The sequence below is a fragment of the Oncorhynchus mykiss genome, chromosome 13 (assembly GCF_013265735.2).
Source record: "Oncorhynchus mykiss isolate Arlee chromosome 13, USDA_OmykA_1.1, whole genome shotgun sequence".
Lineage (NCBI taxonomy): Eukaryota > Metazoa > Chordata > Actinopteri > Salmoniformes > Salmonidae > Oncorhynchus > Oncorhynchus mykiss.
In genome coordinates this window covers 46,570,836-46,584,672 of record NC_048577.1, presented here as the reverse complement: position 1 = coordinate 46,584,672, position 13,837 = coordinate 46,570,836, and the positions used below count along the sequence as shown (strand labels likewise).

The 13,837-nt window shown below is 38.6% G+C and overlaps 1 protein-coding gene across 2 annotated transcripts in view; it reads right to left on the bottom strand.

Annotated features, from left to right (window-relative positions):
• Positions 1–13,431, bottom strand: part of LOC110486589 (transmembrane protein 104) — a 101,106-nt gene extending 87,675 nt beyond the window's left edge. The window contains exons 1-2 of one of the 2 annotated variants that reach the window (XM_021558307.2): positions 2,694–2,890; positions 2,053–2,125 (exon numbers count right to left, since the gene is read on the bottom strand). In XM_021558307.2, the coding sequence (XP_021413982.1) occupies positions 2,053–2,097 (45 nt within the window). In that variant the 5' untranslated portion in view covers positions 2,098–2,125; positions 2,694–2,890. Of the gene's footprint in view, positions 1–2,052; positions 2,126–2,693; positions 2,891–13,316 lie in introns of those variants that run through there. The other variant, XM_036941303.1, reaches the window with a different exon arrangement.
• Between the last annotated feature and the right edge of the window lie 406 nt (positions 13,432–13,837).

The following is a 13,837-nucleotide window of genomic DNA, read 5'->3' as shown; positions in this document are numbered from 1 at the left end:
CATCTCATATGCATACGTAGATACTGTACTCTATATCATCGACTGTATCCTTATGTAATACATGTATCACTAGCCACTTTAACTATGCCACTTTGTTTACATACTCATCTCATATGTATATACTGTACTCAATACCATCTACTGTATCTTGCCTATGCTGCTCTGTACCATCACTCATTCATATATCCTTATGTACATATTCTTTATCCCCTCACACTGTGTACAAGACAGTAGTTTTGGAATTGTTAGTTAGATTACTTGTTGGTTATTACTGCATTGTCGGAACTAGAAGCACAAGCATTTCGCTACACTCGCATTAACATCTGCTAACCATGTGTATGTGACAAATAAAATTTGATTTGATTACCCACGTCGGCTGCAGTGAAGGAGAGTCCACAGGTTTTGGTAGCGGGCCGTGTCCTCTGTATTGTCCTCAAAGCGAGCAAATAAGTTGTTCAGTCTGTCTGGGAGCAAGACATCCTGGTCCGTGACAGGGCTGGTTTTCTTTTTGTAATCCGTGATTGACTGTAGACCCTGCCACATACCTCTTGTGTCTGAGCCGTTGAATTGCGACTCCACTGTCGCTATACTGACGCTTAGCTTGTTTGATTGCCTTGCCGAGGGAATAGCTACACAGTTTGTATTCGGTCATGTTTCCGGTCACCTTGCCATGGTTAAAAGCAGTGGTTCGCGCTTTCAGTTTCGCACGAAAGCTGCCATCAATCCACGGTTTCTGGTTTGGGAAAGTTTTAAAATTTGCGGTGGGTACGACATCGCCTATGCACTTGCTAATAAACTCGCTAACCGAATCAGGGCCGTCAATGTGTCTGCTTGGGGGAGAATATAGGCGGCTGTGATTATAATTGTGTGTAGTTGTCTATCCATGTAGTGACCAATGTATGGAATGCTTCATTTGATAGCATGGAGGTGTTGAATTTCCAGCGCTTTGATCAAGGGATGCTTTTACAAAGGTCAAAGCAGAGACGGACAAAGGCATGATCTGAAAGTCTGATTGTTCAAGCGGCAGAATTCATGAACATTTTTTGAGATAAAAATGTAATATATACGAGAGTAGGTGCACATCACTATTTTAAATGATTTTGTCACATATTGTGTAGACTTTGGACTCATGCAGGTAACTTGAACTAATTTAGCCTAGATAATTTTTCAGCATTTGCTATCCATTATTCATTTGTCAACCTCTATAAAAAGATCTAAAAACCTGGCAGAGACCATATCCAAATGACAATCTCTTCGGAAAAAAAAACGATTGGAACAAAGACCTAAAAAAATAACTTGTTGGAACAAGATGGAGGGAAAGTTGGAGCATATCTAACGACATTACAGTTAACTAACATTTACACTTAATCCAGTAGAAACTAATATATAGAATATATTATATACACGAGAGACTAAATTCACAAATCCTACAGCACAATGGAGTCATGTCTTGAGTGATGAGAAGAGAATTGTCCAGCCCATTGGGTCTCTCACTACACCCCCCTATGTCATGTCTTGAAATATGCAGACAGAAGGATTAAAAGTACATTAACATTGTAATACCTATAACAGTCAACTTTCTAGCTCCGCCAACAACTTCCAGACTATATAATTCCCAGAAAGCATGGATTATTGAGTCATTATTAGTTTTACACTCATCTTCAAAAAACTTTATCTGAAGACTTGGAAATCAAATCAATACACCAATCATTAACACTTTTTTTAAAAATCGAATTATTTAAGTAAATATTGAAATAGCATGGACGACAGAGAAAAGCAAACAAATTGATACAATTTCAGGCCAAGTGGCAAACAATAATACAAGCACTCTGGCAAACAATAATACAGGCACTAGGGATGGGTGTGTGAGCATGCGGGTCTGGGCAGATGAGATGTAGTCATTTTAGTGTGTGTCTGGAAGTTGTTGTTCTTATGTATAAATTCGTATATGGAATGACATTTTACAAAAATACTGTAAAATAAAAAATTATGCACACCAATACCTGACAGGAGAATGAGCATAACACTGCAGGGTCTAATAGTGATACTCACATACGGGGAGTAGAGCTCCCCGGTCTCTGTGATGCCTCCTGCCATGATGGGCAACAATACTGGAGATCACAACCTGGGAGATACAGTAATGGCAAATCCTAAATCAAATTATTCACAAAACTGTGTCCTACCAATCATATAATGTTTCACTTTCATAGATACCGCTTTTATACAAATCTAGTTGACTGTAGCTTCCTGACAGCCGTCAGGAAAAATCCAGAATACCTTGTGAGAGAGCAGATAGCTAGCCAGCTAGCACTGATAACTATTCCAAGCCATCACACTAGTGATGCATTGTCTTGAGTAGTTGGCTAAGGCCATTATATCTGCTGCTATGTGGCATAAATGTATTGCACTCACTAGGTAACGTTAACTACGCTAGCTAACGTTAGTTGGCTAACGATAGCTAGCTAAACAACCTGCCTTAACTGAGCTACGGCAGTAAGTAGCTAGCACTGTCTAGACACATTCTCCAGTCTAACGTTAACGTTACTGTAGCTAGTACCATAATGTGTACTGTAGCTAAATTTAGTATGAGCGTTGAACTGGTTATCTAGCTACGTTTATCACCTCTAGACATTGTTTTCAAGCACTTGCAACAGTATTTTAAAAAGTCAAAGTAAGATGTAAATAACACGCACCTGCGTTCAGTGAATCTTTTTCAGGGTAACTAAACCGGAAAGCAAAATTTCGAGCCAACAAGACAGCGAATGGCAATAATAAATAACTCGTGCAGAAAAGAAACATCCTCCGCCAATAAACTTGTTTTGTCCATTCTTCTGTCTCAAGCACATTCAATGGCTGTGTGCACAACAGGGGTTTAATCATTAGCCAAACAGTTGCAAAACGAGAGTTTCTATTGGACAAATCAAGGTAGGTCCCTCCCCCGTTTCGTTCCGTTTGCTTCCGTTAAATAAATGTTTTGCAACAGAATTGGCGTAATGAATTTTTCGTTAAAATGTTTGACAACAAACATGTGCTTTTGGTCTTAATTTAAGGTTATGGTTATCATTGTGGTTAAGGTTAAAATTATATTTTAAAAATAACAATTTTAGGGGTTTATGACTATCTAGTATTTAGTAGGTCACGAGACAACAAAATTCGGAACGTCACCGTGAGTCAAATCAAAGATTCTGGATATACTGACAAGATACAGGTCTCTCCGCCCTAACGATTGAGTCGGTGTCCATAAAGCGGCACGGTGGGCTGTCTAGCGGCCTATTTTCTTTGCATTGGTGGATACATGTGATTATTGTAATCATATTTTTAATATTCGATGACTGTATTTGACGTCAAATCTCTGTATTAAATGGAGAGATATGCTACTGCCGCGTTCAAAACAACAGGGAACTCGTAAATCTCTGACTTCCGTGCGTTCAAAGAACTGGCAACCTGGGGAAAAAACTTAGCTCCCACTGGGAAACGGTCATCTAACTCTGAATTCGAACTCGGGCCGCTTTCTTTTATTTTATTATTATTTATTTTTTATTAACAACAAATCAATACATAAAGCACGAGGGAACACAAGCATACATAGATTACAAACAATGGACAATCGAGCTCGGGGGTACAATATCACATTACAATTACACAAGAACCTTAAGGGACACACATATACTTACAATTCGAACAGATTTTTTGTTAGTAGAGCATTTAACCGTCTTAAAATACAGTTCCATTTCTTTTTGAAGGGTACGAAAATGTGGCTTTCTGTTTGTAAATTTACATTTGTGTATATGAAATTTGGCCAAAAGAATAATGAAATTAATTACATAAAAATGTTTCAGCTTATTTCTATTGTATGTAAAGAATCCAAACAGTACATCTCTCCACAATAGTGTAACATCTTCATAAATGTGTTCAATTATAAACCTACTGATGTCTTGCCACAGTTCTTACATGCATATAATGCCAAAAAAGATGCAACACTGTTTCTGGGTGGTCATTACAAAAGAAGCAATTTGAGTTTGTTTTCCTTAACCTTCTTCATATAGTGGTTGGCAGGATAATATTTATGAATAATTTTAAAGGAAACTTCCTTAATTTTGTTAACAATGTGTGTGGCAACATCCAAACTTTTTTCCAACAGATATTATCAATTAATCCATTCCAATAAGGCATGACATAAGGTATACATCATCCTGCTGAAACAAGGTTCGTATGGCTCTGTTGTTGAATGGACCAAAAGAGAAACAAATCTTTCCTCCTGATGAGTCAACAGGGTCAACAGAAGGTAGGCTCTGAGGGTCAAGTCTTGACACGTTCCTGAATAACATAGCAACACCTGAGGGAATGGCATCTAAAACAATTGCAAAATCTTTAGGTGTTACAGGGACCTTGTAAAGTGATAATAATTCTTTATAACTGAGTAAAAGACCCTCTGCATTTACCCGTTGGCTCACCAATAGGATATTCTTTCGGAACCAATATTCTAAAATGAAGAAGTATTTTTAGAAAATATATCCCGATTATTCCATATATAATATCTGCGTGGAGAAAAATTGTGTTTATAAATTAAGGACCATGACAAGAAAACCTGCCGATGAAAAGCAGAAAGTTTCACTGGAACCTTGTCAATATTATAATTGCAAAACAATTTGAAGTTAAGGCCACCAAAAGTAGAGAAGACATGATGAGGAATAAAATTCCAGATAGAAGTGGGTCTTCTTAGGAATTGTTTTATCCAATTGATCTTAAAAGTATTATTTAAAGTAGTAAAGTCCAGAAAATTCAGTTCACCATTCTCATAAGTGTTCATTACAACAGTTTTCCTAATGTAATGGGTACGGTTTCTCCAAATAAAGTTGAAAAGCATCTGGTCTTTCTCCTTGCTTATTTTACTGTCAAGATATAAAGATAGAGCACCATATGTTAGTCTAGAGATACCTTCGACCTTGGTTATTAAAGATAAGTCCCTCGGTAGCCATTGATTTAGCTTCTTCTGGGTTTTTTTAATAAGAGGGTTAAAATTTAGTAAGCCTCTAGACTTCTGATCCTTTGTAATGGTTATGCCTAAATATGTAAGTTCTTATTTTTCTGGAATACCAATATATGAAGGTGTCACACTATCTTTGACAGCTATGAGTTCACATTTATTAATGTTAAGATAGACCCGACGCTTTGGGAAAGGATTGTATCACATTGATCGATATGGGAATTTGGTTAGCGTCTTTCAGAAAAAGTGTAGTATCATCAGACAGCTGGCTTATAATAATTTATTTACCAGCTATGGAAATACCTTGTACAGGCCTATTATTTAAAGAATTTGCAAGAAGTTGGGTGATTAATAAAAACAGGTACGGAGAGATAGGACAACCTTACCTAAGGACAACCTTGCCTAATTCCTCTATTTAACTCAAATCTAGGTGAGGTGCCATATTTCAATTTGATAGAGCTGTTACCATTTGCATAGAGAGTCTTAATAGCCTTACAGAAAAAATCCCCAAAGCCAAATCTCTCAAGGGAGTGGAAGAGAAACTGATGCTCTACTGTGTCAAATGCTTTATAAAATTCTAAAAATAATATGAAGTTATTTGGTCGAGTAGTCAAGTATGTCTAATACTAGTTTGACATTGTTAGAAATATGTCTGTTCCTCATGAAGCCAGACTGTGTTTCATCAATGATTGCATCCAGGACTTCTTAAATTATTTTTGCAAGTAGTAAGGATAATATCTTATAGTCATTATTAAGAAGACAAAATGGACGCCAGTTATCGATGAGCAGCACTTCTTTTTTAGGCTTAGGTATCAGTGTTATTAACCCCTGACTCGTTGTAGGAGGGAGAACTTTGTTTTTAATACTCTCTAAAAAAGACTTCAAATAGGAAGGGAGCTACTTGTTCAGAAAATAATTTGTAAAATTCTGATGTAATTCCATCAACACCTGGTGATTTATTGTTCTTTAGATGTTTGATAGACTCATCTCTTCAACTTTGATGGGTTCATCACACTGTTTAGATTCTATATCACTGATATATCACTCGGGCCGCTTTCTAGAACTCCGACCTGAAGATCACTGACATCATGATTTGACCTCGTATTTTCCAGTTCCCAGTTGTGTTTAGAAACTCTGTGGAAATACTATTTTCATGGCACTTCCATACCGAAGTGACTTACGGTACCTCAGTATTTTTTATTATTATAATTTTGTTGAAATTCCATACATTTTGAAGGATACAAATTCAAATGTGTTACAAAAATCTATACATCCTCCTTAAAAATGGTAACACAAAACATCACAAACAAACACAAAAACAAGGAGGGTTTTTACAGACAAATCTATTTTAAAAGCTTAAACGAGTATGAATGTATTTCCTTACCTTCTTATTCTTACTGAGCATAGTATTCAATATGGCACAGTCATTATTTAAATCTATCTTAAAATAGGATTTTGTTCTTTAAAAAATGCATTTTATGGATGTAATGTTTAGCAAGAATTACAATCAAATTCATCACATACTTCTAGTGGAGAATCTTGGAACACAATCACTTGCAGATGGAGGTCCCTACCAAGTCCAGCCAAAGATTCACCCAGAACATAGTCACATACACACATTGGAATACAAATGCCCAAGTGATTCTGTCCCAGTGTAACGACGTTCGTCTGTAGGAGGAGAAGCGGACCAAAAAGCAGCGTGGTGGTTATTCATGTTCTTTAATGGAAAACTGAACGATACATGAAATAACTCAAATCTACAAAACAACAAACGGAACGTGAAAACCTATACAGCCTATCCTGTGACAACAAACACAGTGACAGGAACAATCACCCACAAACACACAGTGAAACCCAGGCTACCTAAGTATGATTCTCAATCAGAGACAACTAATGACACCTGCCTCTGATTGAGAACCATACTAGGCCGAAAACATAGAAATGCCCCAAAACATAGAAAAACAAACATAGACTGCCCACCCAACTCACGCCCTGACCATACTAAATAAATACAAAACAACAGAAATAGAGGTCAGAACGTGACACCCAGATTGACATTTCTCATCAACATTTATACTATGTTTACAAATACTTTCATTGGAGGGGTAATATGAGTTATTTTGGCCAATTTACAACACATTGCAAGTCCCACCAACATTTTGCTATTGGAACATAAAAATAAAAATAAAAAGCTTCTCTAATGAATTAATTATTGACATTTTGATCAATAATTGGGAAACTGTTCATATTTACTATGGTTGAATTTACAAGTGATGGATCTGTATTGACCCTAGTTTGTTTCAAAAGTGTTAGATCACCATCTGGTATTGCTTTTCACACCATTTCATATTCCTTTGGTGAGACAGGGAGCTGATACATTCTCAAAAAGTGATTGTACATATACAGATGTCCATTGGAGTTGAGCAGCTGGCCCACAAGTAAAATATCCTTCCTAAACAAATGTTCCAAAAACAGTGACTTGTTTTTATATTTTATAACAAGACTATTTCATATAACATACTTATGAGGGGGGAAATGATGTTTGTATAGAAGGGACCAACAATTAAGCATTTGTTTGTGGAAATCAGCAAGTTAAACAGGACGTTTTTCAACCGCACAAGGACACTGCAAAAGGAAACTTAAACTACCAAATGTATTGAAAATAAGATTTGGTATTGTAAACCAAAAACAGTTTGGGCCTTTAAAGTAATGCTTTATCCAATACATTTTTAAGACTTGGTTAAAAGTAGTAAGTCCAACATGTTAAGACCATCCTCACACACTGTTTGTAAGAACATATTTCTCCCTTTGTGAGGTTTATTTTTCCATCTAATTTGGAGCAAATAGATTTGGGACTATTAAGACAAGAGAACGCATAAGAGGCTCTAGACAAGCCTTAGTCAGCAAAACTCTTCCTTGAATGGACAAATCTCTGCCTAACCATGAGTTAAACTTATTTTTTTTTTATAGCTGAGACAACTGGGTAAAGATGAAGGTTCTTCTCTCCTTTTCTTTTGTCATTTTTATCCCTAAATAAGTTTGTGTCTTTGATTGGAATACTGCAAGCTTCAGTGATATCAGTACCTTTCAATGCTAGAATGTCACACTTTTTCAAATTCTGATTTAAATATGAGATCTTTGAAAAAGTTAGAATTACATCAAAGGTTAGAGGAACTTCCAAATGGTTTAAAAGAAATAGTGGTATCATCTGCCAATTGGGATATCTTAATTTCTCTTTCATCTATCTATCTTAATACCTGTAAATGAATTCTGGGATACTAGTAGATGTAAAAACTGAGCTGTCAAGAGGTAGAGGAATGGACTATTGGGCAATCTTGCCTCACTCTTTTGTTGACTTCAAATTTAGGTGATGTACCATTGGCAAGTTTTAGAGCGCTATTACTTCCATTGTATAGAGTTCTTATTGAGTTAATAAAGAAATCTCCAAATTTTGTGGAGGGTATAAAAAAAAACAGCATGGCTTACAGTGTCAAATGCCTTCTGGAAATATAGAAAGAGCCAACAAATCCATATGTAAATGTGCATTACTGTATTGTACAGCTGGTCATCTAGGTTTTTAACTGAAGACTTCCCATCCCCATGAAGAAAAACAATGCACAATACAGTAATTGAGTACATTGAGACATGAAGTGGTTTGTGATAATGTGGCTCAGTTGGTAAAGCATGGCACTTACAATGCTAGATTTGTGGGTTCTATACCCACAGGGGAAAAGTATGAAAATGTATGCACTCACCACTGTAAGTTGCTCAGGATAAGAATGCCTACTAAAATGGAAAGGGAATGAATAGACCATTTCAGTTTTCACATAGAAATAAGATGCATTTGCAAAGTATTTCAATAAACTGGAAAACATATGTCAAGCAAGTATTTTTATATTCCACAAGTATTATCATATTAACTGTTTTGTACAGATAATTATCTGACTGTGTGGCTACTTTGAAGAATCTCAAATATAAAATATATTTAGATTTGTTTAACACTTTTTTGGTTACTACATGATTCCATGCGTTATTCCATAGTGCTGATGTCTTCACTATTATTCTACAATGTAGAAAATAGTTTTTTTTAAAAAATGAAATGAGTAGGTGTCCGAACTTTTGATCGGTACTGTTTATAAATGTCCTTAATGTATCCTTTTTAGAGAAGACTAATGTTAAATACTTAAAAACATTTAATTTTGTCCTTGAAACATTGAATGTAAATACTGTAGAATTCCATTCATCCCTATGGAGGACTGCTCCTATTGGGGAGTGCCAATATGTCTGACAGGTGGCTTCAAAGCCTCTCAATGGCCAATACATAGCATCAATCTTTATGTAGATAAAGATTCATATAGATAATTGGTTAGACCTGATGACTTGTTTCTGGGCATGAGTTTAGCCAGCTAATGTCGCCATGACATCGCCTACAAGTCTGATCAAGCATGGTAAGGGATTTCTATCTTCATACTTGTAGTACCTGGGATCTACATCTGTTTATATTAGTTACTATGCTGTTACTAAGCAGTAATGTATTACGGCAGTGTTACGTTACCACAACTAATAGGAAATGCACATGCGCACTAGGGTGCCGGGAACTGTAGAGCACGAGGGGTTTTGACTAAACGAAAACTAACTGTACTCCTGTCTCCTGCCTGGTCATTTCTCCACAACACAAATATTACAATACTGTACTGGCTTTGGCTATAGTAATGGCATCTTTTTTGTATGCACTGGACGCGTTCCCCTGGTCAGACGTTGCATGCATCAACCAATGGTTACGTGAGATTGGGCACCAGATTGCTATAATATATTGGGTGTGTTCCTCTGCCCAGGCATTGCTGACTCCTTGCAGATCTTACAACACCTGGATAGGCATTTTACATATCAACTAACCACATCATATGTTATATCAATCTGTCAGTCGATGACACAGTCGATGACGTGGCACGCAATCATTGGTTGTTTCATACAACGTGTGAGCAGAGGAACGCGACCATGATGTGGTTAGCTGATACGTAAAATACCTATCCAGATGTTATAAGATCTGCCAGAGGTCCGGACAACAGGTCCTCCGATTTGCCACACTGAAGTTTGTCTGAGAAGTAGTTGGTGAACCAGGCGAGGCAGTCATTTGAGAAACCAAGGCTTTTGAGTCTGCTGATAAGAATGTGGTGATTGACAGAGTCAAAAGCCTTGGCCAGGTCGATGAATACAGCTGCACAATATTGTCTCTTATCGATGGCGATTATGATATCGTTTAGGATCTTGAGCGTGGCTGAGGTGCACCCATGACCAGCTCAGAAACCAGATTGCATAGTGGAGAAGGTACGGCGGGATTCAAAATGGTCGGTGATCTGTTTGTTAATTTGGCCTTCAAAGACCTTAGAAAGGCAGGGTAGGATAGATATAGGTCTGTAACAGTTTGGATCTAAGTGTTTCCCCCTTTAAAGAGTGGGATGACCGCGGCATATTTCCAATCTTTGGGGATTTCAGACGATACAAAGGAGAGGTTGAACAGGCTAGTAATAGGGGTTGCATCAATTGCGGCGATTCATTTTAGAAAGAGATGGTCCAGATTGTCTAGCCCAGCTGATTTGTAGGGGTCCAGATTTTGCAGTTCTTTCAGAACATCAGCTATCTGGATTTGGGTGAAGAAGAAATGGGGAGGCTTGGGCAATTTGCTGTGGGGGGTGCAGGACTGTTGACCGGGGTAGGGGTAGCCAGGTGGGAAGCATGGCCAGCTGTAGAAAAATGCTTATTGAAATTCTGGTGGATTTATCGGTGGTGACAGTGTTTCCTAGCCTCAGTGCAGTGAGCAGCTTGGAAGAGGTGCTCTTATTCTCCATGGACTTTAGTGTCCCAGAACTTTTTGGAATTTGTGCTACAGGATGCAAATTTCTGTTTGAAAAAGCTAGTCTGCCTGTGTATATTGGTTCCTAATTTCCCTGAAAAGTTGCATATCGCGGGAGCTATTTGATGCTAATGCAGTACGCCACAGAATGTTTTTGTGCTGGTCAAGGGTAGTCAGGTCTGGAGTGAACCAAGGGCTATATCTGTTCCTGATTCTAAATTTTTTGAATGGGGCATGCTTATTTAAGATGGTGAGGAAAGCACTTTTATAGAATAACCAGGCATCCTCTACTGACGGAATGAGGTCAATATCCTTTCAGGATACCCGGGCCAGGTCGATTAGAAAGGTCTGCTCGCTGAAGTGTTTTAGGGAGCGTTTGACAGTGATGAGGGGTGGTCATTTGACCGCAGACCCATTACGGACGCAGGCAAAGAAGGCAGTGATCGCTGAGATCCTGGTTGAAGACAGCAGAGGTGTGTTTGGAGGGCAGGTTGGTTAGGATAATATCTATGAGGGTGCCCGTGTTTACAGATTTGGGGTTGTAACTGGTAGGTTCATTGATAATTTGTGTGAGATTGAGGGCATCAATCTTAGATTGTAGGACGGCCGGTGTGTTAAGCATGTCCCAGTTTTGGTCACCCAACAGCACGAGCTCTGAAGATAGATGGGTGGCAATTAATTCACATATGGTTTCCAGGGCACAACTGGGTGCAGGTGGTGGTCTATAGAATTGTTTCTGGAAAGGTGTATTTTTAAAAGTAGAAGCTCAAATTGTTTGGGCACAGACCTGGATAGTACGACAGTAGATTGCAACTCCGCCCCCTTTGGCAGTTCTATCTTGTCTGAAAATGTTGTAGATAGGGATGAAAATTTCAGGGGTTTTGGTGGAATAAGACAATAGTCACTAACCAAAACATCAATGGACAAGGCATATTGACATTAGGGAGAGGCATGCGTAGCCGAGTGATCATGCAGCTAGGCGGGTTGGAGACACGGCGATTCAGACAGCTAGCCGGGGCTAGCAGAAGTGCCTTAGGGGGACGTCGGAACGGAAGAGTCAGTTGTAGCCCCCTCGGGCGGTTACATCGGTAGACCAGTTGTGAAGGATCGGCGGGGCTCCGTATCGGCAGTAAAAGGGGTCTAGGCCAATTGGCAAAACAGGTATTGTAGCCCAAGGAATGGCTGATGGACCTCTTCAGTTACTTTAAAGGACCCAAAACTCAGGAACCACACCTGTGTGGAAGCACCTGCTTTCAAAATACTTTGTATTCCTCAGTTACTCAAGTGTTTCCATTATTTTGGCAGTTACCTATAACTGGTGGTAGTAGTACATACACTCTTAGAAAAAAAGGGTTCCAAAAGGGTTATTTGGCTGTCTCCATAGCAGAACCCTTTTTGGTTCCAGTGGAAAGGGCTCTACATGTGGAAAGGGCTCTACATGGAACCCTCTGAGGAAATGGTTCTACCTGAAACCAAAATGGTTCTACCTGAAACCTTTTAGATAGCACTTTTTTTCTAAGAGTGTACCATGTATATGTACTAACAGAAATGCAATTGCACACTTCCTAACAAACTGCTGACATTATTGAAATAACCACATTAAGCTATAAACACTACAGTACCATATACTACATGCCTTTTTGTTTTTCATCCAAAACATTTTTTAGCTCTTGTTTTATGAGGTTTGGGGTTTACAAATTATAATCCAATCATAATATTTTGTACCCCTAGCCTACAATGTAATTTGTTGACTCGGGGCAACATTGCAGTATTAAAGGGTAGGAAAATACGAAGTTTTGCTATTTATTTGTCATATTTGTTCAAAGCAAGTATTAACTTATCTTCAGATTGGCCTACACACAACATCCCATAATGTAAAAGTGGAATTATGTTTTTCAATTATTATTATTTTACAAATGAAAGGCTGAAGTGTCTTGAGTCATTAAATATTCAACCCCTGTGTTATAGCAAGCCTAAATAAATTCAGGAATAAAAATGTGCTCAACCAGTCACATAATAAGCATGGACTCACTCTGTGTGCAATACTAGTGTTTAAACATGATTTTAGAATGACTACCTCATCTCTGAACCCCACACGTATAATTCTTTCTAGCAGTGAATTTCAAACACAGATTCAACCACATCACGCGATGACATCTATCTCCTAACCATAACAGGATAATGGCGGACGGAAGACAGGGTGGTGCGGCAGGTGCCGCTTCTCATACGAATGCTGTTATTTTATCTAAAACATCAGGTGTACGCCGACCCCAGCTAAGTAACTCAAGCAAAGACTTAAAGCGCAATTATGTGTTTTATCTCCAGTACTTTGCCATGATTGTCAGTTATGTAGCTGCTCTACTGATAATCTCAGTGCCTCCTTGCTGGGATGACACAATAAATCTACGGCAGGAGAATATCAACACCAAACACATTGGTTCACCGTTCCACGGGAGCGGATAGTACACAGCATACCAGAATGTTCTGAATAATGGAGTGGAAAGCAGTGGATGGCCTCGTCCACTGATCGTCGCTGTGGAAGTGGGTGAGTGCTATGGTCCCATGGTTTCTCTCGACTCGCCCGGCTCCAGGATAGATTTTGACTCTTCAAACATACCCAAGTCGTTATATGCAATCCCTGACTCTGTTTCTGGTACGCAAGCTGTTTAATTAGTTCCCTGCATCCAGTGCAGGCGGGAGGGATTGTTAATTGCGCTACCGAACCGCCCCTAATCAAAACGGCCTAAACCCAGCCGTCAGAAAACACAGAAAATTTAACTTTGTTCAATGTGTCAATTACTCTCGAGTCATCTGGGACCCACGGGCTAAGCCCAAGGGACTACTAGTGGGGCACTTGAACATTCGTAGTGTCATTCCAAAAAGTGATAAAATTCAACATCTACTCAGACTCCAACCTTGACTTCCTCTGCCTCTCAGAGACATGGCTCCATAAAAACTCTCCATCTGCTGCTTTGATTGTGCCTGGCTACAATGTT